Here is a 26,897-nt window from a genome sequence, read left to right on the forward strand (position 1 = left end):
ACTTCTTTGTTTCTCAATTCTACTGCATCCTCAACCATACCTGTATATCAGAGCTAGACAGTGCCAGGAGGTCCTATAAGAAGTATACCACAGCACAAATCTTGGCATCTTCTGCCCTCCAGGGAGCTCCTGATAGCAGCTGCAGCTTGACAGGCCTCTGGCTGAACCACTGCATGGAAGTTTTCTCTCCCAGGCCAGTGGTCCCTCAGCAGAGGCCTTTCAGAGCTGCTGAGGGTGAGGGAACAAGCATCATATTAACAAGGCCTCGTGGGTGATGGGCATGCAGGAGCAGCATCCTTTGCTGGACATTTTGGTCTGTGTCCTCCCTGGCAATAGATGGAAACTAGGGGCAGAGAGTACTGGAACAACACTGAGAAATGTGACTGCTGCTATTTCACTTTCTGTTTAGAAGTGATAAAGATCCATTCATCTACTGAGGGGCATCTGGGTTGGTTCCATATCTTAGCTATGGTAAATAATGCTGCAGTAACCATAGTTGTGCTGGTAGCTTTAGTATGGTCTTGTTTGTGATTGGGTAAATGCTCAAAAGTGGGATTGCTGGGTCATAGGGGAGCTCTATGTGAAGTCTTTTGAGGAACCTCCATACTGTTTTCCAAAGTGGTTGAACAAGCTTACACTCCCACCAACAGTGCAGTAAGGTTCCCTTCTGTCCACATCCCTTCCAGTATCTGTTGTTATTAGAGTTCTTGATTATAGCCATTCTAACTGGGGTGAGATGGTATCTCAATGTTGTTTTGATTTGCCAATCCTGATGCTCCTCAGTAGATGAATGGATCAAGAAAATGTGGTATATATACACAATGGAATTTTATGCCTCTGTCAGAAAGAATGACATTGCCCCATTTGTTAGGAAATGGAAAGACTTGGAAAAAATTATATTAAGTGCAGTAAGTCAGTCCCAAAGAAACATAGGTCCCATGTTTTCCCTTATTTAGAATAACTAGTATATGTCTGAGACAAGCAGAAAAGGTTAGATAAGTTGATGTTAGGTGAAATGAACCCCAAGATAAGTATTCAAATGTTTTTGCTTTCATGGGATTGTTTCTAACATATTTATAAGATGATTTCTTTGTTGCTTTGTATGTCCCTCCTCCATGGTATAACCCCTGCTTTCATTATATTTGATGTTGGTATAATTTGTGGAGGGGAAGGGAAAAAACAAATCATTTAAATAAGGATACAGGTGGACCCATTGCAACAATGAGACGTACAAGTCGTTATGTCGAAAATGAACTTTACAACTTTGGCGGGGGTGGGGGGGGGTGGGGGGAGGATGAGAAGGTATGGGAAGGGGAAACAAAGGAGGAGGCAGCAATGCTTGATAAGAAATGTACTCATCACCTTGCCCATGTAATTGTATCCCTCTGTACGGTATTTTCACAATAAAAAACAAAAGTGATAAAGAGGTGGGAAGGAAGGAGTCCTAAAAGGGCAGAGCAAATGGGCTGGGAAGGAAGGAGAGAGGAAGGATGCTGCGGCCGGGGGCATCTCACCATCTTTGCGCTGTTCAGAATCCCATATGTGCTGGGCTGAGGAAGAAAATCACAGGAACCTTTATAAATGCCAACAGCACTATTTCATTATTCATAAAGACGGGTTCCAAAACCATAACTAGCTTTTGTTTTCAAGGAAGTTTATTCCCCAAGACATTTTTTTTTGTTAATTGAGTTTTTATGATAATTCTATGTATTATAGACGACTGAGCCAAACAAATTGCTCACATTTATCCTTTTGCTCAGTGAGTTTTAACTCTACTTTTCCCACCTAATGAAGTCATAGTCAACCTAGATTTCCAGAAAGATTGTGTGGTAGGGCATGACCTTTCCCGACTTCTCAAGAATAAATTGTAAGGGGAAAAAAACCCCTCAGAATATTCTTTTGTACCTAAGAAAGTTTAGTTTAAATCTGAAATTTGGGGTATGAGAGTTTTTTTTTTATTTCTGTAGAACGTAGCTCTATGAAATATGTTATTTATTGTGAAAATACTGTACAGTACATTTCTTATCAAGCATTGTTGCGTCCTCCTTTGTTATTCCCCTACATCCCTTCCCTCCCTCCTCCATAACTACACTCCCCCTTTCCCCCGTCCACCCCCAGGCCTCCCCTCCCCCCCGCCTAAATTGTAAAGTTTATTTTTCGACATAGCATTTTGTACATCTCATTGTTGCAGTTGGTCAACCTGTATCCCTATTTAAACAATTTGTTTTTCCCCTTCCCCTCCCCAGATTATACCAATATCAAATACAGTGCAAACAGGGGTTATACTGTGGGGGAGGGACATTTAAAAAATCATGTGGTATCTTATAAATCCATTAGAAACAATAGCAATCTTGGGGTTCATTTCACTTAACATAAACTTATCTGACCTTTTCTGCTTGTATCAGACAATATACATATAAGGGAAGCCTTGGGACCTATGTTTCTTTGGGTCTGGCTTACTTCACTTAATATATTTTTTCCAAGTCTTTCCATTTCCTAACAAATGGGGCAATGCCATGCTCTTGTGAGGTTATCTGAGTGTGTGTGCATGGGTCTGTGCATATGCATGTATGTACATGTGTGCATGTGTGTATCCTGGTACACAAACATTAAGGTTTTCGTAACTCACTTCTGACGCTTGAAGGCAGGTGGTCTGTTCTTTACTATCTGGCTCAAAATTTCCAAAGTTACAGAGCAAGAGGAATGAAACGGGCTGGGGCCTAAGTATCATTGGCTGTACCTGCAGCCCCTCTTTCCATGCTGAGCCTGCTAGCTGCAGGCTCACAGAATTAGCTCAGCTTTCCCTCATATGTCTGGAGTTAGTAGATGGTCTACCCACACTCACCATACCCACCCCGACTACCTCATGTCTTTCCTCTGTCCAGCTTTCCTGGACAGCTTCTCTGTTTTGACTTTTCTATGTTCTGCCTGTGACTCTCCCAGTGGCCTTTATAAAAACTCTGTGTTGTGTCCTGAGAAGGCCTGCACCAGGCCAGGCACTGTGGATGTTGTGCACTAGCCTTGGCACAATGGACCTTCCTTAGTCCTCATCAGTGTGCTCCTATTCATGCAGCCGGACATCTCAAGCCCTCTGGCTGCCATATAATGGTGACTTCTCTGGGCTCCCTGGACTTCTTAACTCTTAGCTATGTTGATGGTTCCACAGTGTGCTTGACTGTGGACTGTTTCCAGGGAAAGCCCCCCTCAGCAACTTGGAAACCCAGAGCTTTGTGCAGTGGGGGGCTATTGTCTGACAGCATATGCTTGACATGACCATGCCGGGAAATGCAGGGCCAGGCTACAAGGTTGGGGGGTGGCAGGTGGGGAGAGGGAATGAGAGAGAGCAGGTGGGGAAGGCCAGGCAGGGAGAAAAGCCCATGCAGCCCCTAGGAAGGCAGGTCAATCAGTCCAGTGGTTTGGAATCTTACCGGCTGGCATGTTTCTTTCATGAGTCTCCTTTGTGCTTTTTACCTGAAAGAATCAAATTTTAATGATGGGCTGTTGGGTTCTCATGAATTATTTGTAATCCAGATTTCCCTCAGTCTGTAGATGTGGGCTTACGTTTCTAAAACCTTCGTGTGTGTGTGTGTGTGTGTGTGTGTGTGTGTGTGTGTGTGTGTGTGTGTGTGTGTGTGTGTGTGTGTGTGTGTGTGTGTGTGTGTGTGTGTGTGTGTGTACACTAATGAGGCCTATATTGTGAGCGAGTCTCTGAAGACTTTTTGCACCTAAGGAAAAAGAGCTGTGTCAGTGTAGAGGCGCCCCTGCACCCAAGAGCTGTGACCTTGTTGTTAATGCTGGCTGTCACCTGGCTAGGAATGGAGTTCAACCCCACCGGGGAGCCAGGCGCTTGGCCTTCTGTATGATGGTATCACTGTCAAGGCCTGGCCCCAGTAGGCTCTTGCTCCCTACCACTTCCCACCTTCCTGTCTTAGGTTGGATTTGATCATCCATCTTGTCTGTTTTCATCTAGACTATAGAGATTTTTATTGAGTCGAATGGAGGGACCAGGGCTGGAACCAGAAGACACCTTAAGGTTACTTGGTGGGGTCTTTGGGGTCTGGGTCTGTGTGAGGTCACAGTCAGAAGCATTCAGAGCCTCACGGTATAAATGTGAGAGGCAGCTGGGGTTAGAGAGGCCTGAGTTGGGTCCACTGAGAGAACACAGGAGCTGAATAAAACCTGGCTCCCAGCCCAGGTCTTCAGTGGACACAGGTTCTTAACATCACTAGCACTGGGCTGCTATAGGTTCAAAGCCGTGGCTTCCCTCATGCAGCACTGGGGACCCTGTGCCAAACCACAAATGCTATGGAAGAAATTACTCTCTCCAATAGTTGTTCAAGCTGGAGAACCACCGGTGTAGGAAAGCAGAGATCCACTGCAGCTGAGCTTAGACAATCATCTCTGGGCAGGTTTTTCAGAATTTTCCCCTTTGAAGTTGCTTAGCTCCCAGCTGCAGAGTTTCACATGGGACTTCTTTGGGGTCCGGCCTGCAATTGAGGATTTGGAAGAGCTCACCAGAGATTGTTCAGTGTGGAAAGCATGTGCAAGCACCAGCATGTTCCTGGTGTATATGAGTGTGTGTGTGTGTGTGTGTGTGTGTGTGTGTGTGTGTATGTGTGTGTGTGTGTGTGTGTGTGTGTGTGTTTCTGTGTCTGTGTCTGTGTTTTGGACCTCATATGTAACTCTCCTGCCCCTTGGAGATGGTGGCTTCAAACTGCCAGACTCTAGAGATAAAGGCTTTTTTCCTAGTCAAAATGTGTATTCACTCTGCGATTTGTGCTAAAGATTGCTTTAATACCCTATTTGTTGAGCCAAATGTAGGCACTCACATAGCACAAATACGAACTCCTAAATCCTAGAAGGCTTTCCTGCCATATGCCATCTGGCAGGCATTATCGTAATCATCTCTTTGTTACCCACATGAACGAAGGACTAGTGTGGCCTTGGTAATTGAGCACCAGCCCCTTTAAACATCCTGTGAGCTACTGCCAGCTCTGCTTCCCCAACCAAGAACCAAGAAGCCCTCTAAAGCACCAAGTACCAGCAGATTTCAGCTTCCTATGGAGGTGCTACTGTGGATAACCATAGCTAGAAATGTGAACCACAGAGCAAGAGAGAGGATGCTGAATTGTATTTCCCATTTCTGAACGAAGAAGTCGGTTTCATCCATGAGAGGTCTGAACCCAAAGCAGATGAAGGACAAGGGATTCAGTTGTTGAACCTGAGAGTCAGTTATGTTGTAACGGACACTATATGAGATCCAGGAAGTGGTAAATCCAGGTTCTAGAGCATCTTCTGTCATGTTAATGGACATGAGTCAGGCATTCTCCCTTCCAGTGAGTCTCAACATGTGGCCCCACCATTACCATTTACTCCACCTGAAAAATGGTTAGACATTCAGATTCTCTTTGCTTTTCTCTTCCCTTCTTTTTCTTTCTTTTCTTTTCTTCTTCCCCCCCTCCCGTTCTTCGCTCTCTCCCTCTGTCCCTTCCTTCCTCCTTCCCTCCCTCTCTTCTTTTGTTGGCAATACTTAAGTTTGAATTCAGGGCCTTAAACTTGCTAGGCAGGTGCTCTATCATTTGAGCCCTTTTTGCTTTTAATCATGTTTCAAATAAGTTTTTGCCTGGGCCTACTATACCACTGTTGTAGCTGTGATGACAAGTGCATACCATGGTACCCGACTTGTTAGTTGAGATAGTCTTCTAACTTTTTGCCCTGGCTGTTCCTGAACCATGCATGACCCTCTCATCATTGTGTGCAGAGTATCTGGGGTTAGAGACATATACCACCACTCCCATCCAGAGCAGCTAAGATGATAGGCGCCATTCATGGCCTTTAAAGATACAAATTCTTGATCTCACTTCAGGCTTAAATAAACTAGACATTCTGGAAGCAGTTCCAGCAATTGCTGTGTTAGCAAGTCCCCCAGGAGGAGATCAGATGTGTGCTCAAATTTGAGCCCTACTATTTTCCATCAGAGGCTTGTTCTTATCATCTATAAAACAAAGGGCTGGCCTAGATTCTATTTATGGAACACCTCCATCTTCCAGTGGCCGTGGAGTTAGGGCCCAGAATAGGTTCAGAGATTTTTCTATCTTAGAGCTTATAACTTTCCCTTGGATGGATGGTTGGAGTAAGTCAGTCTTGGATGATGGTTGGAATAAGTCAGCCAGAAAGCTGGCATGTAGGTGACAGAAGAGATCCCGATGCATAGGACTCACACACCAAACGACTTCAGATGCTGGCTGGAACACAATCCATGGTCTCCCATCTTCCACTCCCACAGCCTCCCTCCGGTGCCCTGGAATGGGACATAGCTATTCTCCTTCCCCAGTGAGCTGTCCATTCTGATTCACAGAGCCTGACATCCACAGGACCCAAGAATGGTGTCTTAGAAGGATGTACACAGGCTTTGCAGTAAAAGTAGGGGGACATTTTAAGCCATTTATCAAAGCTCTTGCAGCTTCCATTCCAAGACAGGTGGAAAAAATAGCATGGATACAGAAAGGAAAATAAATCTGTACCCAGAGCAGCTCATAAATAAGGAAGGAGTGGCAGAGCCTTGGCTGGGTCCCAGAGTATTTTTGTCACTGTATAGAAGCTTCCAGATATTTCAGCCTGTAATCCTTTTTTCTTAACTACAATTGTAAATAATGAAAAAAGATCCACAAACAACAACAACAACAACAGCCAAGAAAAGTAACCAAAACACTCATTTGAAGGAGAGAGGAGGGGCTGGAAGAATGAGAGCCAGAATCAGAAAGGGACGGAACATAGCTCATTCCCAACTAGAAAAGGTTAGTTTAGTTTTATATAAAAATGCACTGATGTTTCATAATCTACATCAAAAGCAATTTTCAAATTGGCTTTTGTGTGGCAAGAGCCAAAGCCTATTTGCTGGAGACAGTTAGGACATGGTTCATTGCAAATGTGAAGGACTTTGGTCTGGTGTCTAGTGTCTGGTGTTTGTGGTGGGGAGGGGGCAGAGAAATTACAGCTTTGATTAGAAAGGACAGATCTCCTAGGTTTACTACTCTGCATGACACAATGCTGTTGACTGAGCAGCTCAAAGGAGCTAGAACTTGAGTTTGATGTTTGTTTGAAATTTGCTGGGAATTCCAACTGGTCAATCAGATGCTACAAAATTCTGCTTCAAAATCTGCATTCTGAGTTCACCCTCTGGTTATGATTCCTGCTGGTTTTATACATATTTAGCAGCTTTGAAATTTTGAATGAGCTACAGGAACTCCAAATGGCTCAGTTTTCTCTTTCTTTCTTTCTTTCTTTCTTTCTTTTTCTTTCTTTCTTTCTTTCTTTCTTTTTTTCTTTCTTTCTTTCTTTCTTTCTTTCTTTCTTTCTTTCTTTCTTTCTTTCTTTCTTTCTCTTTCTTCCTTTCTTCCTTCCTTCCTTCTTTCCTTCCTTCCTTCTTTCCTTTCTTTCTTGTCAGTCATGGGGCTTGAACTCTGGGCTTGGGCGCTGTCCCTCAGCTCTTCAGCTGAAGGCAAGCACTCTATCACTTGAGCCACAGCACAACTTCCAGTTTTCTAGTGGTTTTTTGGAGATAAGAGTCTCATGGACTTTCATGCCTGGGCTGGCTTTGTCAGATCTCAGCCTCCTCAGTAGCTAGTATTACAGGTGTGAGCTACCGGTGCCCAGCTGGCTCAGTTTTCTTGTTGGGAAAGGAAGAGAAAGTTCATGTTGACCCTGGGAGCATTTGATGAGACCTAAGGGTTCGAATATGCAAGATACTTTACATAATACCTGCCACATCATAGACACAATTTTAGTAGCTCCACTTACTAACTTGAAGATAAGGACCTTACACATCAATTAAAGGGGGCCTTCTGCATCTGTGGGTTTCTCACCCACAGATTCAACCAGCTAGGGATTGAAAAGTATTTGAAAGGAATTCCATCTGGACTGAAGGTGTACAGGTTCTTTGCTTGCCATCATTCATTCCTTCAACTGTACAGTATAACAGCTACCTACACAGCACTCATGTTATATTGGACATCCATTGGGAATCTAGCAAGGTGTAGAGAACATGGTGGAATTGAAACCCCTTGCTACAACTTCTTAAAGATAATTAAGAATAAAAAGTAAAGTATGTGGAGGATGTGTGCAGATGCTTTGCTATTATAGAGAAGGCACTTGAGCATCATGAGATTTTGATAACGGATGCAGGATCCTGGATCCATTTCTCCACAGATCCTAGGGCACTGCACTATGGTTTTCTTTTTCCTCCTTTTCGAAAATTGTTACCATAAAGGTGATGGACAGACGGGTTACGGTTACATGGGTCAGGTGATAAGTACATTTCTTTTTGGACATTGTCACCCCTTCCTTTGCTCTTTCCCAGTTTTTCCCTTCCATCCCTATCCACAGGTTGTATAGTTCATTTTTAACAGTCTAGTGAGTACCACTGCCCCATTTGTTCACCTTTTGTCCCTCTATTTCTGTACTCTCCACTTACCCTCCGAAATGAAGAAACAAGACAAAAAGAAAAGAAAAGAAAAAAGTAACAAAATACCTCTTGTTTCCATTTTCTAGAGGTCACATCGATAAATATTTTATATGATCAGATATACATAGGCATTGTGCCTTTGAGTTCCTCTCCCCTAAGAATATCCTCCTTTGGTCTTGCTGTATGTGAATGTTTACAGTCCTGTAGCTATGTTGGTTTTTAACTGGAAGGATCTTTGGAGAATAGTTGTAACTTCTTTGATCACCCAGGTGCCCAAGGATGGGTATGATTGATGCAAAGTGTCTTCACTGGGGATTGTAGATGCTAAACTCAAACAAGTTTGATGATGGCTGAGCCATGGGGATTTTACATGGTCATCTTCATCTACCTAGTGTTTAAGAGAGTTGTTGGAATTGGATTCAAAGAAATTAATTTTTCTCCCTTTATTTCTGTGTGTATTTATTTTGGGATTACATTGATAAATCGATACTAGCAGTAGGTCTGAAATAAATGTCACGCTTTTCTCTTTTATGTCTGACGCCCTTTCCTTTACTGGCTGGCCTGTGCTTCAGGATGGCTCGTATTGATTAGCTGATGTCAAATAAATTTTTGTCGGTCTATGAAAGTCCAATGTTGGCAGTGCCAAAATAAAATAAATGCATCTGGCTTGTCATACTGGTAGGGAGGGGAAAAGTAGGGACAAGAGATGGATGGTTGAAATGCATTGTCTACAGAAGTCCTGTGTACTTGTTCACAGACAAGTAGGGAGGGCCGGGAGCTGGTGAACTTGGTTTCCTCGTCAGTCATGTGGATACCACATGTCAGGTTCTCTGCAGTGGAAGCCCTCAGAAAGGCAACTTTTCTATGTCACTTAGGTTCATGAAAATCTCATGCCTCCAAGTACCAGTGTGTATACAATGGGAGAAATTCCACTAAACTCTACTAAATCACTCTGCCTAGGAGATCATTTAAGTACAAATGGCTCTTGTGGTGAATTCTCTGGTTGTCCATTTCCAATAATGGATATTGTTTCCCCTGTTACCGCTATAGTATAGGAATTGGTCCTTCACCACAGTGAATGAGGCATGTCAAACCCAGCTGAACCACAGTGTGACACACTGTATGAGACACACCGTATGATTTATGCGCTCTCTCTCTCTCTCTCTCTCTCTCTCTCTCTGGTCATTGTATTTGAGTATTCTAAAAACTTTCCAACATTTTAATAAATGAATGAGGAGGAAATGTTAAAATGTAACATATTGGACTCAGTACTTTGGTACTGTTTGGATGTGGTGAACTTGTGTGGTTTTGAAGCAGGAGCTGTGGCCTGGAGCTGTCATTTATTAGCTCATAAGCAAGTTTTCAAATAAGCTTTAGGAAAATAGTTTAGGTGTACACTTTAATAATATAGCAAAGTGTGGGTGGTTTGAACCTTATATAAGAAGGCCTTCCTGTACACAAATAAGAAAAAAAATGCTGTTAGACTAGAATTTATCCCAGCATAAAAGAAAAGGAGGTGGGGAGGGAGGAAAAGAGGGAGAAGAACTCAAAGTGATTATTAAAAATGTAATAAAGAGTCAAAATGAAAATATGCAACTTTTCAAGATTGTGAGGTGAAAGCAGCAGTCATTAATCATCGTTGAACAGTTTAAAAATATTTTTACACTGACAGATATCATGTGTGATTTTCTCATGTATAGTATATGTTGAAATAAATATACATTGTGGAATAGTTAAATCTACTTAATTAACACATGCTTAATCTCAGATGGCTATTATTTTTGTAGTGAAATTCGATACCTCCCCACCCCCAGCTCCTATTCAGCATAGAGCTAGAATTACAAGTCAGAACAATTAGACAAAAGAAAGAAATGACAGTCATATATACAGGAAAGAAGGAAGTCAAGTTATTTGTAGATGATGCACTTTTATGTACAGAAAAATCCTAATGATGTCACCAAATACATGGTGAGAACTACTAGATAAATTCAGCAAACTTAGATACAAGTCCAATATGATAAAACACTGAAACAAGGACACAGGATGACCCATTGCAACCATGATAACCACAATACAGTATATTGGAAATGAACTTTACAACTTTGGGGGGAGGAGAGGAGTGAGGGAGTTGGGAGAGGGAAGGGATAGTGGGAGAACAACAAGGGAGGGGGTAACAATGCTCAACAAGAAATGTACTCATTACCTTACTCATGTAACTGTAACCCCTCTGTACAACATCTGTACAAGAAAATAAAATTGAAAAAAATGTGTAGCATTTCTACCTACAGTCCTCAACAACAAATTGCCTTTGACTCTGTGCAACACTGAGAATTGAACCAGTGCCTTGGGCATGCTAGGCACACTCTTCTACCACTAAGCTACATCCTCAGCCTTTGTTCTGCTGGCACAGGTTGTCATGATATGGAGCTCCCCATCCGTCTGCCTCAGTCTCCCACATGCTGGGCTTACAGGAATATACCACCTTAATGTTCTTTTCATGTGTTCAACAGGAAAAAAAAAACAAAATGGAAAACATGACTTCCTCTCAATCATTCACTGTTCAGATCTGCATTTTCAGTCCAGTGTGACTGGTTTTGATGTGTCCAGGCAGAGAGCTGTTTGTTGCCCGAAGAGCTGTCATAGTGTTCATTGATCAATTAATGTCATGCATGCACAAATATTTGTCTGAGCCAGGCCTGCTCTTTGGTTAGGCACATTGGTAACATTGGGCCATATGTGGAGTCCATCATGCCAGACGCAATCCTCAGAAACATGCTAGTGTCAGCAGACTACACAGGTCAGACATGAACGCAGCGCCTGTAGAGGCCTGGGGACTGTGTCTCCACGACAGTTTAGAAAGCCGATGGGTAGGCGTGGCCAGACTGACCTTCATGCATAAGCTTGAGGATGGGTCAGATCCGGGAGTAATGGCTCCCTTCAGTCAGCTCCTGAAATGGATGCAGAGTCACTCCAGCCCAGATATTTCTCACCCTGTGCCACTGGCTTCACTTCAATGCAACTGCTGGAGATTGAACTTGCGTGTTATTTTCTTTTCCTTGAAATGTGACGTGACTAAGGATGATCCTGTGTTTCGATCTTTAACTGGGTTTCCAGCCCTGGGTTATAAAAAGTGATTTAGCTGAGCCCACAGAGCTTGAAGAAGTTCCTCTGCCCATCCCAATAGGTTGACATAGTTGGTCATTGGGAACTTAACCTTCAGTCTTGAGGTGGGCAAGGTGCACCTCCACTGTCTCCCCCCTGCTGTGATTGGCAAAGTCTGCTGAAGAATTAACCTCACCTAGTACTTGATTTTTATTGCAGAATCATGTCAACCCTGCCATGGACTTCACCCAGACTCCTCCTGGGATGCTGGCTCTTGACAACATGCTGTACTTTGCCAAACATCACCAAGATGCGTATATTCGGGTAAGCAAGCCCTGCTAGAGTTCTAATCTCACACCTACAGGTACAGAGGTATTTTGCTTTAGATGTGCAACTCCAGAGTTTTTGCCCCCATCCAACTAAAAAAAATTAAAATTTATCGTAGTTGATCTGGTAGTATGTAATAGGGATTTTTTTTTAACTTTTGGATTTCTCCCTTCAGTGATGTTTAGAAAATTTTGTTGATATCAGGAAAATCTTTTAGATAGATTGCTATTGAGTTATGAAGAAAAAAGACATTTTAAATAACCAGGAAAAGAAACGAAGTGTTTACCAAAAATGTGTAAAACCTTGGACTTCATGGAGACCTCTTTAGACATATTAAAGTTAGAAGAAGGCTCCAGTTCTTTCTACCATGATGTATTCTTCTATGTCTCGTGCTAAAAATGCAACCAAGTAAATAAAAAGCAAGAGAAAAATGGGAGAGGTGGGACGAGAGAAACTTCCCATATTTCCTAGCAGAATAGTCACACTCCACTGACCAAGTTGTCTTACTGGTGTGGGGCAGGAGAAAGGGGAGGCCATTGCTGCTCCTGTGAAATAGCAGATCCTTCCTATGGACTGGGTGGCCCACTGGGGCGAGGGCAAAGCGTGAGTGTGGAGCCTCGGGTGCCAGTGACATAGAAGGCTTGTCCAGCAGGTGGCACAGCTGGGAGCCTGAGATTCATGATGCTGCCTCTTCTCTGCCTTCTGGGAGAAGAGCCAGGATGCAGAATGGATCCGAGTGAGATCCGGGAGGGGGAGACACAGATGGAACAAGGGCACTGCCTCATGGACGAGCTACCCTCATAATTCTGTAGAAATGTAGGAAGCATTTGATGAATGCATTGCCCCCAAATTAGAATCTGAGCTCAAAATCAGATTTGATCATTCCAGCATGAACTCTGACATTGTCTCCTGCTCGGTTCTTTGTGGTACTGGCTTCCTAGAGATCAAAGTTTAAGACTTGAACTGTCCCTGACTCATTGCCTCAACCTGGGCAATTCCTCTTGTCTGGAATATTGGGAGACTTGAAGGCTTGAAGCTAGGACCACATTTCCCCAGTGGCATTTTTGAAACTTGGTGGGCATTATTTTGGGGGGGGGGAGGTATCATGTCTAGCAGGGAATTAATGGTTACAATCTGTAATACAGGGGACCACCCTGCAGTGTCCCCTGGAATAAAGGCAGACCATAACTCCAGGCCCTGTCAGGAGAGAAGGGTATGTCAAGTTTATATGACTTTTCTATATCAAGAAGCTTTGGTCTATTCTGAATTATTATTTGTCATCTAAGTAGATTGGAGGATTACAGTCATTCTCTGAAAGATCTGGAGTCATTTGCATGGTCAGAAATGCAGCTCTCCTTCAGAAAACAGTTTTGTTGGTAATGCTCTGATTTGTCTTACATATGTATGTCTGTATTACCTAGACATTTTCTAGGAATATAATCTGCTTTCCTGGTAAGCCAATTAGTATTTTGGGGATACCATGTGGTCTATTGCCTTGGAGACTTGAGCGTGAACAGTAGAAGCCAAGCAGAAATTGAGTTTGCTGTCAACTGATTAATGGGTGGGAATGAATGTCTCTAAAATTAGAGCTTATTGATGCTGACTGTATTGTTTGTGGCATAAAAAGCACGTCTCCTGAAAACTCATTTCATGTCTTAAGCCTATCTTGAATGCCATTCTCCAAATGGTTGTAAGTCAAGTGAGTATCATGGCAACATAAAGGAACTTTGCATGTGACCAGGCCTTAGGAGACACACCTGTGTGTGAGGGAGAGGCTGGCCTGCTCAACCCTGTGCAGTGGTGTTTAGTGGTGGCAATTTGTGTGCCAAAGATGGAAGGCTTTCATTTCTTTCAAGTGTCCTTTCCCCATGTCCTTTCCCCCAAGGCCCCTTGTGACTGGGAATTAGCTAGTAAGTGGGAAGTTAAAGCTACTTAGGTAAGCGGATCGAGGCCCAAGGCTGTCTGCCTGGCAGGTTTCTGGCTGCTCACTTTGGAGAGAGACATCTATAGTGATGGAGTGCTAGTAGCACAGGGTAAAGATTGTAGTGCTGCATAGCTTGTTACATTGTGATCTACGAGCTGGATGTCTTCTTTTGAAACATAAAGAGGGTTTTATTTGGTAAGTTTTACATTTTGAGAAGGTAAATCTCCTCTGTGGATGCAGTTACTTGTTTATTTATGTCTTTCATTTGATAAATACTTATTCTGTAGCCAAATGTTGGCTCACCATCCACTTTCTCTGCCAGCCAAATTTATGGTTGAGGTTTTCTGAAAAGAAATTCTAACACACACACACACACACACACACACACACACACACACACACACACACACACACACACACACACACACACACACACACACCACTCATGCATCCACTCACAAAGATGCACACAAGAACATGCAGGCAATACCTACACATGTACACATTTATGGAGACATAATGCACGTGCATGTGTGTGCATACTCATGCACGTTCAAGCACGTCAGTCTTTTGATCTGTATGTCTTGCTTGTCAGCTGGACTGTTACTTGCTCTCTAGTAGCTCTCTCTTCCTCAGCCCATCAGATATACTTGACCCCAGGAGTCTAGCTGTGGACTTGTTCAGACTGTGCGTGTTACCTGAGTACGGTAATTATCATTGCCAGTAAACAGCTAGGTGATGGGGGCACCTAGGGGACCAGGTTGGTACTAACTGCTGTCTAGAGATGGTCGGGCTGGGCACAGGTAGGGTGGTATGGGGTGAAACAGCAAGTGTTCAGCAGTATCCTCAGCACTGGGTAGGCTGGGGATGGAGATCGTGGACATGGATATGGGATCACAATAGGAATATTTTTAGGAGGAAGTGGAGACAGGCTTATTACCACTGGGTAGTTCTAGTTAAACAGATGAAGGGGGGGAGCCTTGGAGGCTCCAAGTGGTGGGAACTGTGTGGGCTTTGTTCGAAGCCAATCTGTGCAGCATAGCTAAGATGGAGTGGCCCATATGAACATGGCTGGAGGAGCAACTGTGGGATAGTTCATTAGGGACATTTGAAGCCTGGTGAAGTGCTTGTTTGAGCCTAAACACTGTGAAGTATTTCTGATTTTTTTCTTTCTCTTTTTTTTCTTTCTTTTTTTTGTGTGGTGATACTGGGGCTTGAACTCACCTCTCCACTTCTGTTGTTTTGCTAGTTAATTAGAGAAAAGAGTCTCATACAATTTCCTGCCTGGGTTGGCTTTCAATCTTAATCCTCAGATCTATACCTCCTAGAGTAGCTAGGAGGTACCCAGTTTCTGAAGTGTTTTAAGTAAAGATGACAGAAGCAATTTTTAGAGAAAAAAATCACTCTATCTTAGAAAATCAAGATCAGAAGCAAAAATAAAAATTTAGGATATAGTAGAGGACCAGGAAAGTAGTTGGGGGAGGAAAGAGACAGTTTGGTTAGAACTGTCCTTGAGGAAGTAGATTTCTGGCTTTGGGGAATGGTGGGATAGTGGTGTCATTAATGCATTAGGGAATGCTGACATCACTTTGTCATTTGGAGTATCCAAGTGTGTGTGTGTGTGTGTGTAGTCATTTGTTTGGGTACATCTATGCAAAGGACAGTAAGATCCAGGCAGCAGAATTCCAACCCAGAGACATGCTACCTTCTCTGTGTCCCAAGTCCTGAAACAATTTCACTTCCCCTAATCTGTCAACCATATGGTTGTATTTTATGTTAATGGCTTCCCTGTGGAGGTCTGGTATATTCAAATCACCTTCTAAGAGAGCTACTGATGTGATCTTTCCAAACATGCTCACAATACTTTTTTTCCACTGTAAATCAGTGCAACCACTATGGAAATCAATGTGAAGATTCCTCAAAAGACTAAGTATAGAACTACCCTTTGATCTAGCTATACCACCTTGTCCATGTTCATTTCTGCAGTATTCACAAGAGCCAGTTTTGGAAACATCCCAGATGCCCTTCAGTGGATGAATGGGTCAAGAAAATGTGATATGCACAGACACACAGATACACAAATGTGTTTATTTACATATATATGTTCAGATACATATGTAACTATACATATATAAACACACGATGGAATTTTACTCATCCATCAAGAAATATAATATTAAGTCAGTTGAATGGAAATAAATGGGCCTGTAAAAGATTATATTAAGTGAAGTACGTTAGGCTTCGAGAGTCAAAGGGACATGTATTCTCATACCTAGAAATTAGATCTAAATTATAAACATATATAAAACCTATACAGGGCAATATGCATGTCTACACCAAGAAACAAACTAGAGGATGGTATATACCAGGAAGGACTTCCATAGTGTAAATCCTCTGAACAACAAACTTAAAGTTAAACAAAATGAATACCAGGTAGGTGAAATGTGTTGCCAGAAGGTAAAGTCAAGGAGGCCAAGTGAATAGAGAGAAGAATGAATACAGTCATAATACTCAATGTACATGTGTGAAAATAGGGCCAGGTGACTTGAGGGAATGGATGGGATTGGGAAAGATGGGGAGAAATAGGGAAAGGGTGACAGTGATCAAAATGCATTATACTCATAAACATGACTATTGGTTAAATTGAAGTCCCTTTGTTCAACTACTTAAAGATAGTAATAGTAATAATAATAATAAAATACCCCACAGTGCCCCAGTGACCCCCTTGGGGCCCCCACCCATCTCTGTGCCTTTATCTCGTGGGGTTTCCTCCTCATCCTCCTTACTGCCATCATGCCAGCTGTTTGCAGAATACAGGCCATCCACATCAGCTAGGTCCCAACCCCTCCTGTTTTATGTCACTCCTTTTGCCCCTGCTTGCCGGGGCAAATCTCTCCTCTCTGCAGAGACTTCCTGACTCTCTACCTGGGTGACTTTATCAACTGTCTTTGGACTCAGGGCACACTTAGACTTTAATTCTTGTAACCATTTATAGCTTTAAGTGTATTTACCTCTGCCTCCTCTAATAGATTAAATGCTGTGTGAGCTAGCCCTTAAACTCATCACCATTCCTAGCCCATGGCTCAGTGACTACCACATGGGGACTTACAATAATTTCTTGCTAATTAAGCAAGGAAAGGATTTCTTTAGCTTTATCTAAATGATCTCTTGGAGGTTTTTCTTATTGGTGTTTTGATCACCCAAAAAATGTGTTCCAACTAACCGTTATAAAAGAATATATATATGTATATAAATATGTATATATATATATATATATATATATATATGTATTAGCACATGCATTTCTTGACCCATGGCTTGTGTTCTTGTGTAAGATCTGAATATGCTTTTGGAACTGTGTATGTCAGGGAAGTGGTGGATATCATTGAATTACCCCACACCTGGAGAGGTACAGGTACAGATCATGAGGATGAACTGCAGATCTGCACATCCCACTGTGCGTAGAGTAAAATCTCGAGGCGTCACATGGCTTCTGTCTTCTGAGTGTTATTTACTCTGAGTATAATTGCTCAGAAGATTTGTAGAGATGGTCCATTCCACATCCCTCCCCAACAAGGGAGCAGTAGTAGGTGGAGGAGAGACAGGAGGCAGAGGTCTCTGCAGGGGAGACAGGCAGAGGGCAGGCATGCCTCTCACTTCCCTTATCTTGCTCTCAGTAGTTCAGAGACAGGTAGTGGATGAACTAAACTTTTTGTGGATGCTGGGTTTACTTTCCTTCACTGCCGCTGCCTTGAAATCCCAATTCTCAGTGCCTTGCAAGAAAGAGCTTACTGATTCCATTGGAAACAAAATTTTAGGACTTAGACTTTTGGTCTTGGTGTATTTAGTTATCAACTAGGCATTGTCAAGAAACTCAAGTGATGTGGTTTTTGGCCATTGTGGAGTCAGGATTCAGCCACAAAGCAGGAATGAATGGCATCCAGGCTCCCATGTGCCTTGATGTCATGGCTGGGGTAGAACAAACAGGGAGAGTAGAAAATGCTTAGGAAAATGGATGTACTTCACAGAAAGGGTGGGGCACGATGAAGCAGTTCTTCATGCTGATCTTCTATCTTCCCATCTGAGCAGAGGAAATGAACCCTCAGTTTTCCAGAAATTTCTAGGAGATGAGGGTTACCCATAAATCATTCTTCAATACACTTAGGAGCTGAGATGTGGACAAATGCAGAGTTCCACTGGGTCACCAGCCAGCAGAGGAATGGAATGGGAGTTCCCACTTCTGGGTGTTAATCTCAGGTTATTCAAAATTTTGTGGCCTTTTGTCCCTGGACTTGGAATGTGATGGGCATGCTAGTTCTGACCCTTTGGACACTCAGGGAAAGGGTCAGGGTCAGGAGAATGAATAGATCACTGACAAGTAGCTGTGTTTGGTTATGACTTTCCTAAAGTCAGTCTAGTCAGGAAACAATTTCTATAAGGAGAGAGATTTCCTGTTCCTTCTCTTTTATTACTTCATATTTCTTCTCTTATATAGCATCCACCTGTCTTTATTAGATTAGAAATCCTCTGACAACCAAGGCTGTCACTTTTCCTCTGTATCACCATATTATCAAATACTTGATTGACAACCAAACAGTTGAAGGAATCGCTGAGCCCAATGCAGAGCTTTCTAGATTTTAGGAGATGTCTTTCTTTTTCTTTTTAATAAGTTTTTTATTGTGAAAATACTGTACAGAGGGGTTATAGTTACATGAGCAAGGTAATGAGTGCATTTCTTATCAAGCATTCTTTTAAGACTAGAGACCTGATAAGTGAGACGCGGAAGGAATTGAGACATTCAGAGCCATTGTCATTCATCTTTGGTTCCCCTCTTGACATCACAGCCAGACAGAAGCATGCTGTGTGTTAAACTCAGACCCTTAAAAAAAAATCAAATAAACTTTTAATGTGCCACAGTAAAACTCAAATGCATATAGATGAGATGTTTCTATTATTGCTTTGTCAGAAGAGAAAAAGCAGTACTCAGCAAACAAAATTAGTCCATCTTCTTCGGTGCTATAAAAAGCTTTTAACTAAAGGAAGAAAAGTCTCTGTGGCATGCAAAATCATTCATTCATTGACTCATTCAGAAAATATTATCCAGCACTTACCAAGACCTAGTGAATCAGTAAAGACAGGCTGTGGTTCTTAAGTAGCAGAAATAGAAAAAGCAAAGAGAAAAAAACAATAATTAGGTTTATTTAAAAAATTTGTAGGGGCTGGGAAGGTGGCTCAGTGGTAGAGCACTTGCCTTGCATGCCTGAGGCCCTGGGTTTGATTCCTCAGCACCACATAAGCAAAAAGAAAAAAGCCGTAAGTGGCGCTGTGGCTCAAGTGGTAGAGCACTAGCCTTGAGCTGAAGAGCTGAGGGACAGTGAGCGCTCAGGCCCAGAGTTCAGGTCCCACAACCGGACCCCCCCCCAAAAAAAAATTGTAGCCATTCTTCATTTCTTTCTTTCTCTATTCTCTTTTCTTGTCAATTGTGGAGCTTGAACTCAGGGCTTGAGAGTTGTCCCTGAGCCTCTTTGTGCTTAAGGCTGCGCTCTCCCACTTGATCCACAGCCCCACTGCTGGTTTTTGAGTGATTAATTGGAGATAAGAGTTTCTTGGGACTTTTCTGCCCAGGCTGGCTTCCAACTGTGATCTTCAAATCTCAGCCTCCTGAGTACCTAGGATTACAGGCGTGAGGCATCTGTGCCTGGTTCCTTTCCTTTGCTTGCTTGCTTGCTTGCTTGCTTGCTTGCTTGCTTGCTTGCTTCCTTCCTTCCTTCCTTCCTTCCTTCCTTCCTTCCTTCCTTCCTTCCTTCCTTCCCTTCCTCCCTCCCTCCTTCCCTCCTTCCCTCCTTCCCTCCTTCCCTCCTTCCCTCCTTCCTTCCTTCCTTCCTTCCTTCCTTCCTTCCTTCCTTCCTTCCTTCCTTCCTTCCTTCCTTCCTTCCTTCTCTCCCTCTCCCTGCCTCTTTATTTCAGCTGTATTTATTTTTTGTGCTCATACTGGGGCTTGAATTCAGTGCCTAGGTATTTTCCCTTAGCTTTTCCACTCAAGTCTGGTGCTCTTCCATTTGAGCTACACTTCACTTCTGGTTTTTTGCTAGTGTTTGGAGAGGAGAGTCTCACAGATTTTCCTGCCCCACAGTGGCTTCATACTTCGAGCTGCAGATCTCAGCCTACTGAATAGCTAGCCACCTGGCTAGCACTGCCTGCCCCTTTTTTTGAACTTTTTGATTTGATCTATAACCAGTTATAAAAACCGTGTCCCATACTTCTTTGCAGTTATTTCACATGTTGCACAAATATTTCACTCCTTTGAAAGTTGTATGTAATCAGAGACACTCAGGGTTTGCTTCCTTTCCCTGTGTCCTGGTTCCAAGCCAGGCTACTTGCCTGGATCCTGGAGCACATAGTGCTCAGTAGAGAACAGAGCAGACCCACCCCATTTCTCTGCTTCCTTCCCCGTGGTGCTGTCGTAAATAAAATGTTCTCGTAATGAAGCTGCTCTACCCAACTGATTTATAAAATCTTACCCAACAAAGCTGTTGCCCAATAGAATTTATAAAATCTACAAGCTTCCAGGAGCAAAATGCAAAGTAAATCCTGGAAACAGCTTGTTCTTTATACCCAGTGATTCTTTCTTTATTGAGGTATAATTGGTATACAGAAACAATTGACCTAATTAATGTACCCAATTTGGTGATATACCCTGCAGTTCTTACTTCATTCTCTTATAATTTATGACCAACATTTCACCTACTTGGAATATTTGGGTGACAGTAATGGAAGAGATTCAACTTCCTGAGAGGTGGGGGGGGGAATGCCTTTAAAAAGAAGATTAATTGCAATGGTTTTATGCAGCAGTAAGCCAGGGCATATATATGTTTCCAACAATATAATAAACTGGAACACAAATATTTATACTATGTCAAGTCAATAGGGTTTTGGAATGGTTTCATTAGGGCTCTTTCATTTGAGCTAGTTAACGTTTCTCCACAGATGAAAATTTAAAATATGCCTGCACTCTTTCCAAACCACAAAGATGGATTTTTTCTCTCTCCCTCAGAATCTATAAGCTAGCAACAGTCTTTAAAAATTAGTGGGGAGAAGTACCTGTTAGACGTGAACTTCTAGTCTGGGACAGCTCAGTCTTGGTTCTTGTAGCAGAAATCTTCAGAAGCTGGTAACATAACCAAGTAGGAGACTGGCTGCCTTCTTTGGGGCCATTCTTGTCCTTTGAGTGGTTAACAGACACTGATCTTCCCTTCAAGGCTTCCAGATCTAGGGAGATAAGGCAACCTCTGTGCCTCCTCTTCTGATGCACACTTCTCTCTGTCCTGTTTGTTGAGATTCACCTCCAGTTCAAAGCCCTTTCCTCTTGTGTCTGCTTATGTACGATTCCAGCAGTGAGTGGTGGGAGCTTTGATGGGACACCTCAGTTCACATCTCATCAAACCCTGTTGTGGTTGGCACCGTGGACATTTCCATTTTACAGATGAGGAAACAGAGTAAGAAAGTACCAGAGCTGCATTTTACATCCAGGTGGTTTTGTTGTTCTGAGCCTGTTAGTGCCTTGCAGAGGCATATTGAAGGCAAAGAAACAGATCAGGTGGATTCTACAGAAGTATTTTGCTCTACTTACTCCTTTAAAAAAAAAAAAGGCAGTGGAATCTGAATTGCTTGAAGGCAGGCGTATTCTCCCTCTTCGCTGATTGTATTGTCTATGCTTCTTGCTTTCTGGTAGTCAATCTAGTACTCAAGGATAGTATGGAGGTAGAGGCCATCAGTATCAAATGGCCTGTGGTCATTTGTGAAATGTGAGTGCGTTGCCAGTTGCTAGAATCTCTGAAGGATTTTAGTCTGTGTTCTCACAGCCAGTCTACAAGGTGCTACTGGAGAGACATTATTTCTTGATTCTTGTCAGCTCTTTAAGAGACTGGACCCTCATCTTGCATTCCATGTTTATTCCTTTGCTAAGAAGAAAGGACTTTAATTCTATCTCCTGAGACTGAAGAAAAGGGAGAGATGTATTTCTTAATTGTAAAATTTTAAATTAAAGAAACAAATATCCTCCAAAATTTTGCAGTTTCAGACCAGACAGGCAAATATTTGCCAGAATCTTTTGTTGTTGCTATTGTTGTTATTGGTCATGGGCCTGAACTCTGGGCCTGGTGCTGTCCCTCAGCTCTTAAGCTCAAGACTAGTGCTCTACCACTTGAGCCATAGCACTACTTGCAGCTTTTTTTTTCTTCCTATGTATTGTGAGGAATCGAATCCAGGGCTTCATGCATGCAAGGCAAGCAAGCACTCTACCACAGAGCCACCTTCCCAGACCCTTGCCAGACTCATCTCCGTGGAAAAGCTGGGTGTGGTAGCACATATCCATCATCCCAGCTACAAAAGGAAGCATAAAATAGGAGGACAGCAGTCCAGGTGTAGGCCTAGCCATAAAGGGAGAGGATCTCAAAAATAACCAGTGCACAAAAGGGCTGGAGGTGGCTCAGTGCCACAGGGCCTAACAAATATAAAGCCCTGCATTTGAATCCCACTACCACTTAAAAAAAGTTCCTCCGAACTTGTACAAATTTGTTGCACCTGTTTTCTGGAACTTGGCGCATACCCAGCCTCTCTCATAACTCCTGTGAGACCAGCGAGCAGACCCTTCATGGTCAGCAGGCCTGTGCCAACAGAAGACAGGAACGAGGGAGCCTGGGTGTACTGAGAGGGAGATGGTGGAGGCGATGCAGAATCTTCAAAGTAAATTAGGGAACTTTTCACATTTCAAGGGAGAAATTGGCAGTTTCCCAAGTGGCGTAATTACAGGACAGCATGTAATGTGTAATTAAACTTAACTATGAAGCAAGTGATTGGAATAAAGCGTAGTGGCATGTCAATTTTTTTTTTTTTTTTTTGTTCTCTGGAGCTGACAGATCTCCCCTCCCCTTGTCCCTGGAACACTCTCAGCAGCCCGTGTTCTGATTTTTTTTTTTTCAAAAAATAAAATTATATGTTGCCAGTTAAACACACAGCTTCGTGTAAAGGAAGCTTTTTTATTTGACTGACATTTTCCTTCTGGGTGATGAGAGCCAAGATTTATCTTAGAATAACAAGTACCCTGGGACTTAAAAAAATGATTCTTTGTCTCATAATTCATCTAAACAGTTTATTCCTAGGCTTTTATTTTTATGCACTCTTTGACCAAAGTCCACAGCTTGAAGGCTTGTTTTTATGTACAGGGTTTTTTTTTTCATGCTTTAAAAATAGCAGCATTAATTTTGTTGATTGTGAATAACCAAGCTGTTACTGCCAAACAATTGCGACCCCTTGAGAGTGTGAATATATGTGATCAGATTTACTAATTGAGCTGGAAGGCACAGTTTCTGACTTCCAAAGACTAGGATTTGAATGGAATGCTTCAGCCTCAGGATGACATCACTGTTAGAGATGGGGTTGGTTTTATTTCAGAGGACTCCTCTTCTCCTGGGTGGGGGGGAGGGAGGAAGAGAGGAGGCAGAGTCCGTGCACACAGACATATGGTGTGGAATGTCAGCAAACACCTGACACCCACCGCTCCCACCTGTTTTCCTGTGGTTTTGGGCTGGGTTATCTGAAATTTAAAGCAGGTAAAAAAAAAATCCCTTCAATCAGTTGTTCCCTGATGTGATCTAGTCTTTCTTGGTACTGGTCAGAATTTTCCACTTAGTTCTCTCTAGAGTCTTGGGTTTATTTAAATTTTTAATCACAATGGGAAGAGTTTGGGGTATCCTTCAGCAGAAGAGCATGTGTTTAGCATTTGCAAGATCCTGGGTTTGATTCTCTCCTTGGTGTCCTTTAAATCAATGGTGAAATGATTGAGAACAAGACCAAACCTGGCTATATAATGAATTACATGCTGTGGTGAGTTATCAGTCCCGGTTTATAATCATCCCGTTTCACTTGCTTCTCTGCATTTAATCTACCTTGTCCATTCTTGGATCTGGGCATGCTAGCTAAGTCACTGTTGATTGAGTCCTGCTTTATGACAAGTCCCTTTCCTTTCTGCTGCCATTGATTAGGCATTGGCCTCCAAACCTGCATTTTCTTCCTCTGCTGTAGAGTGCAGAGCTGCGTTGTGGGGTTTGCTGTTGCTTCTTCCTGGTCTGCTCTGATTCTGCTCTGTGTTGCAGAGAAGTTGAGAGGGTAGAAGCCTGCTTCCACCCTGCCTTTGAGAGGTGAGGGCTTCTGAGACTGCCCTGTTCTCTCCTTGTTTATATTTAGAAAGGTCATAGGCTTTCTGATGTTTTTCCCCACTGATAGACTTCATGTTTTAGTACAGTTTTGGGTTTTCTTTTCTTTCTTTTTATTTATTTATTTTTAACTATTCTTCTTTTAACCTGGTTACCCTTACTACCCTGCAAGTCCAATAAGTGTGTGGAGGGAGTATCTTTTATACCACTGCTGTAGTTTTGCATTCAGGGCAGTAGCAGGTGCAGAAGGCCCTCACCATATTTATATACTCTGGATGCTTGGAGCCACAGAGTGGCAGGACCCTGTTAGAAAGCCCTGGTGCTCTGTGCCTGGCAGGGTTTACCCCAAGAGGGAAGCCACAGAAATAGGTTTCCTGTTTGTAGCAGCCCACCTGGTGTCAGTCCACCCCAGCCTGAGAACCAGATTATTAGCAGCTCCAATGCTGTGCCTCACATGACCTGCCCCAGATACTCCAGCACACCCCAGCTGACTTTGAGTCTTAAGTTGGATTCTGTGACCAGAGGCCAGCCAGTATTAGCAACCTCCTTCCCAAATCAGGAGGCATTTCGGAGTGGAATTATAAAATGTAGGTGGCAGCGTTCTCAACTGTCCCGTTGTATTCCTTAAAAATAGCTTCCCACTTCAGAACTGGAAGATATACCTGCTACAGCCAAGAGAGTTTGACATTGTCTGCTGATCTTTATTTTTACATTGACCTTAACCTTTATTAATTTTTTCCCCTGCACTGGTAAAACACAAGATTTCAGAATTTAATGTAAATCATACATACTAGAGAATATTTTCCCTTTGTTTTAGGTATCTTAGTAATAGATCACAATAGCAGAACAGCTAGCTTCTCTTTAACTTATTTGCTGCTGTTCTGTAGCAAGGGTTGTGAAGCCTGGAGATTTGTAGAATCTAATAGGATAATTCTACAGAAAGACTTAAGTCAAAGCCTAACAAAATGAGTACTAGGAAATGGGTACTTGCAAGGGGGAGAGGGACAAGAGGAGAGAGGTAGAAGAATGGATGGAGAAATGAGTAAAATGCAGGCAAGAGTGCATCATATATGCTGCAGAACTGAGAAAAGTATAGGTAGGGGTGGGTCGAAGGGGGGTGAAGATGTTGAAGGGATGACACAGATCAAGATGCATTGTCTACATATATTGCTTTGTTTAATGGCAAAAACTTCACTAAGAAAAATGAGGGAAGGGGTGGGGTGGGAGTAGTGGGTGAGACTATTAAAAGGGGTGAGATTGATTGAGGCATTGTATTCATAAACTGCTCTGTTGAATGACAACTCCTTCGTACAACTACCTAAAGAAAATAAAAATTTATTAAAAAAATAAAAGCATGTATATCAGGTAAGCTCGCACAAACTGGGAGAGGAGACTTGGACCCAGAAGTGTTTATCAACATGCATAAGGGGACCAGGCTTCTGGTCCTGGCAAGGAAGTGCTCATCAATATTCATGAGGGGGGCTGGGCTTTTCCATCCTTGTCACTGGCAGGTAGAGACTCTGTGCTCCCTGACAGGTCCCTTGGTTATTGTGACTCCCTAACTTCTCACTCCCAAGCCTGACCTCCACACTTGGATTCCTGGGGCCCCCATTGAGGGGCAGGGATGGTAGCATTGGGGTATGTGCTTGGTGTGTGGTGTGTAGACAGTCTTTGGCTATGGGACTTGTCTGCTTGTTAGCACATGCCTTTTCCTGCAGGTTCCCACTCTGGGCACTTACAGGAAGCATTTATAGCAAGTCTTTGCCAAGTGTTTTCCATAAACGCACAACTGAAGACATGCTTCATGCTTTCCAGTGCTCTGTGAATGTTCTTTGCTTTGGAGTTACAGAGAGGAGTGAGTGCTGCTGTTTCCCTATACAGGCCTTTATAATGTGGGCTTTGACCCAGTGAGAACTTACTCCAGAGTTTGTCTTGCACAACTACCTTGCCTGCAGGGCACACCTGGCACCATGGGTGGTAGATGCTGATAATTTCCATGCTGTGTTCCTGCACCATTTGCATTTTCTTTGAGGATGGTTCCCTGTTGGGCTCTGCATCAGCAGCCTTAGAGTGGAGTATAGTGAGGATAGAGGTCTGGGAGTCTGACCTATGCTCTCCCTTTGCTATAGTCAAGGGATGACATAGATGGGGACTGTGGATGGCAGAGGATAGGAAGATTATAGGGTCTTTATCTACCTAACATGTATCTGAACAAACAGAAATGATGCTAGAAATCCAACAAGATGCTAGCAGGGCACCAGTGTTCACACCTGCAATCCTAGCTACTTGGGAGGCTGGGATTTGGAGGATCATGGTTCCAGGCTGACTGGTGCAGAAAAGTCTGTGAGACTCCATCTCCATGGAGGGAGACTGGACACAGTGGCGGGGCCCTTTCATCCAGCAATAACAGGAAGCCTAAAACAGGCAGATGGTGGCTCAGGTATATTCCAGCAAGAAGCGGCACCCTATCTCAAAAATCATCAGTGGAAAAGCAGGGCTGGAAGCATGGTTCAGCAGTATCTTATCGGCTTAGCAAGTGGGAGCTCCTGAGTTCCAATCCTAGTGCTTCCAGAGAGAAATAAATAAGAGGAGACATGATGCCAGGGTGTCACCAGTGTGCCTTGACAGTCAGCACTGAGTTCCCTGCTGCCTATTCATTTGCTCACAGATGCTTTTATACATAAGTCCCTGTGCATGCCCATCTGTGCTCCTGTGAGATTCACAGACCAGAAATTGGTGCATTTCGCCACAGTTTGAGCCAGAAAGTGGAAACTGCTAGAGGAAGACAAAGGAAGAGACTCAGGACCGCAGAGGTTTCCAGGGGTTACAGGTGGTCTTACAGAGATAGTCACATTCAAGTTGAGTC

At 43.0% G+C, this 26,897-nt stretch overlaps 1 protein-coding gene across 8 annotated transcripts in view; it reads left to right on the forward strand.

Moving 5' to 3' along the window:
- The window catches only part of Elmo1 (engulfment and cell motility 1), a 444,820-nt gene that overhangs the window by 205,953 nt on the left and 211,970 nt on the right, over positions 1-26,897 (forward strand). For all 8 annotated transcript variants that reach the window (XM_070014214.1, XM_070014220.1, XM_070014221.1 and 5 more), the window contains one exon: positions 11,786-11,890. In XM_070014214.1, the coding sequence (XP_069870315.1) occupies positions 11,786-11,890 (105 nt within the window). The remainder of the gene's footprint in view (positions 1-11,785; positions 11,891-26,897) is intronic.

Source organism: Dipodomys merriami, unplaced genomic scaffold (genome assembly GCF_024711535.1).
Source record: "Dipodomys merriami isolate MVZ:Mamm:240054 unplaced genomic scaffold, mDipMer1.0.p SCAF_94, whole genome shotgun sequence".
Lineage (NCBI taxonomy): Eukaryota > Metazoa > Chordata > Mammalia > Rodentia > Heteromyidae > Dipodomys > Dipodomys merriami.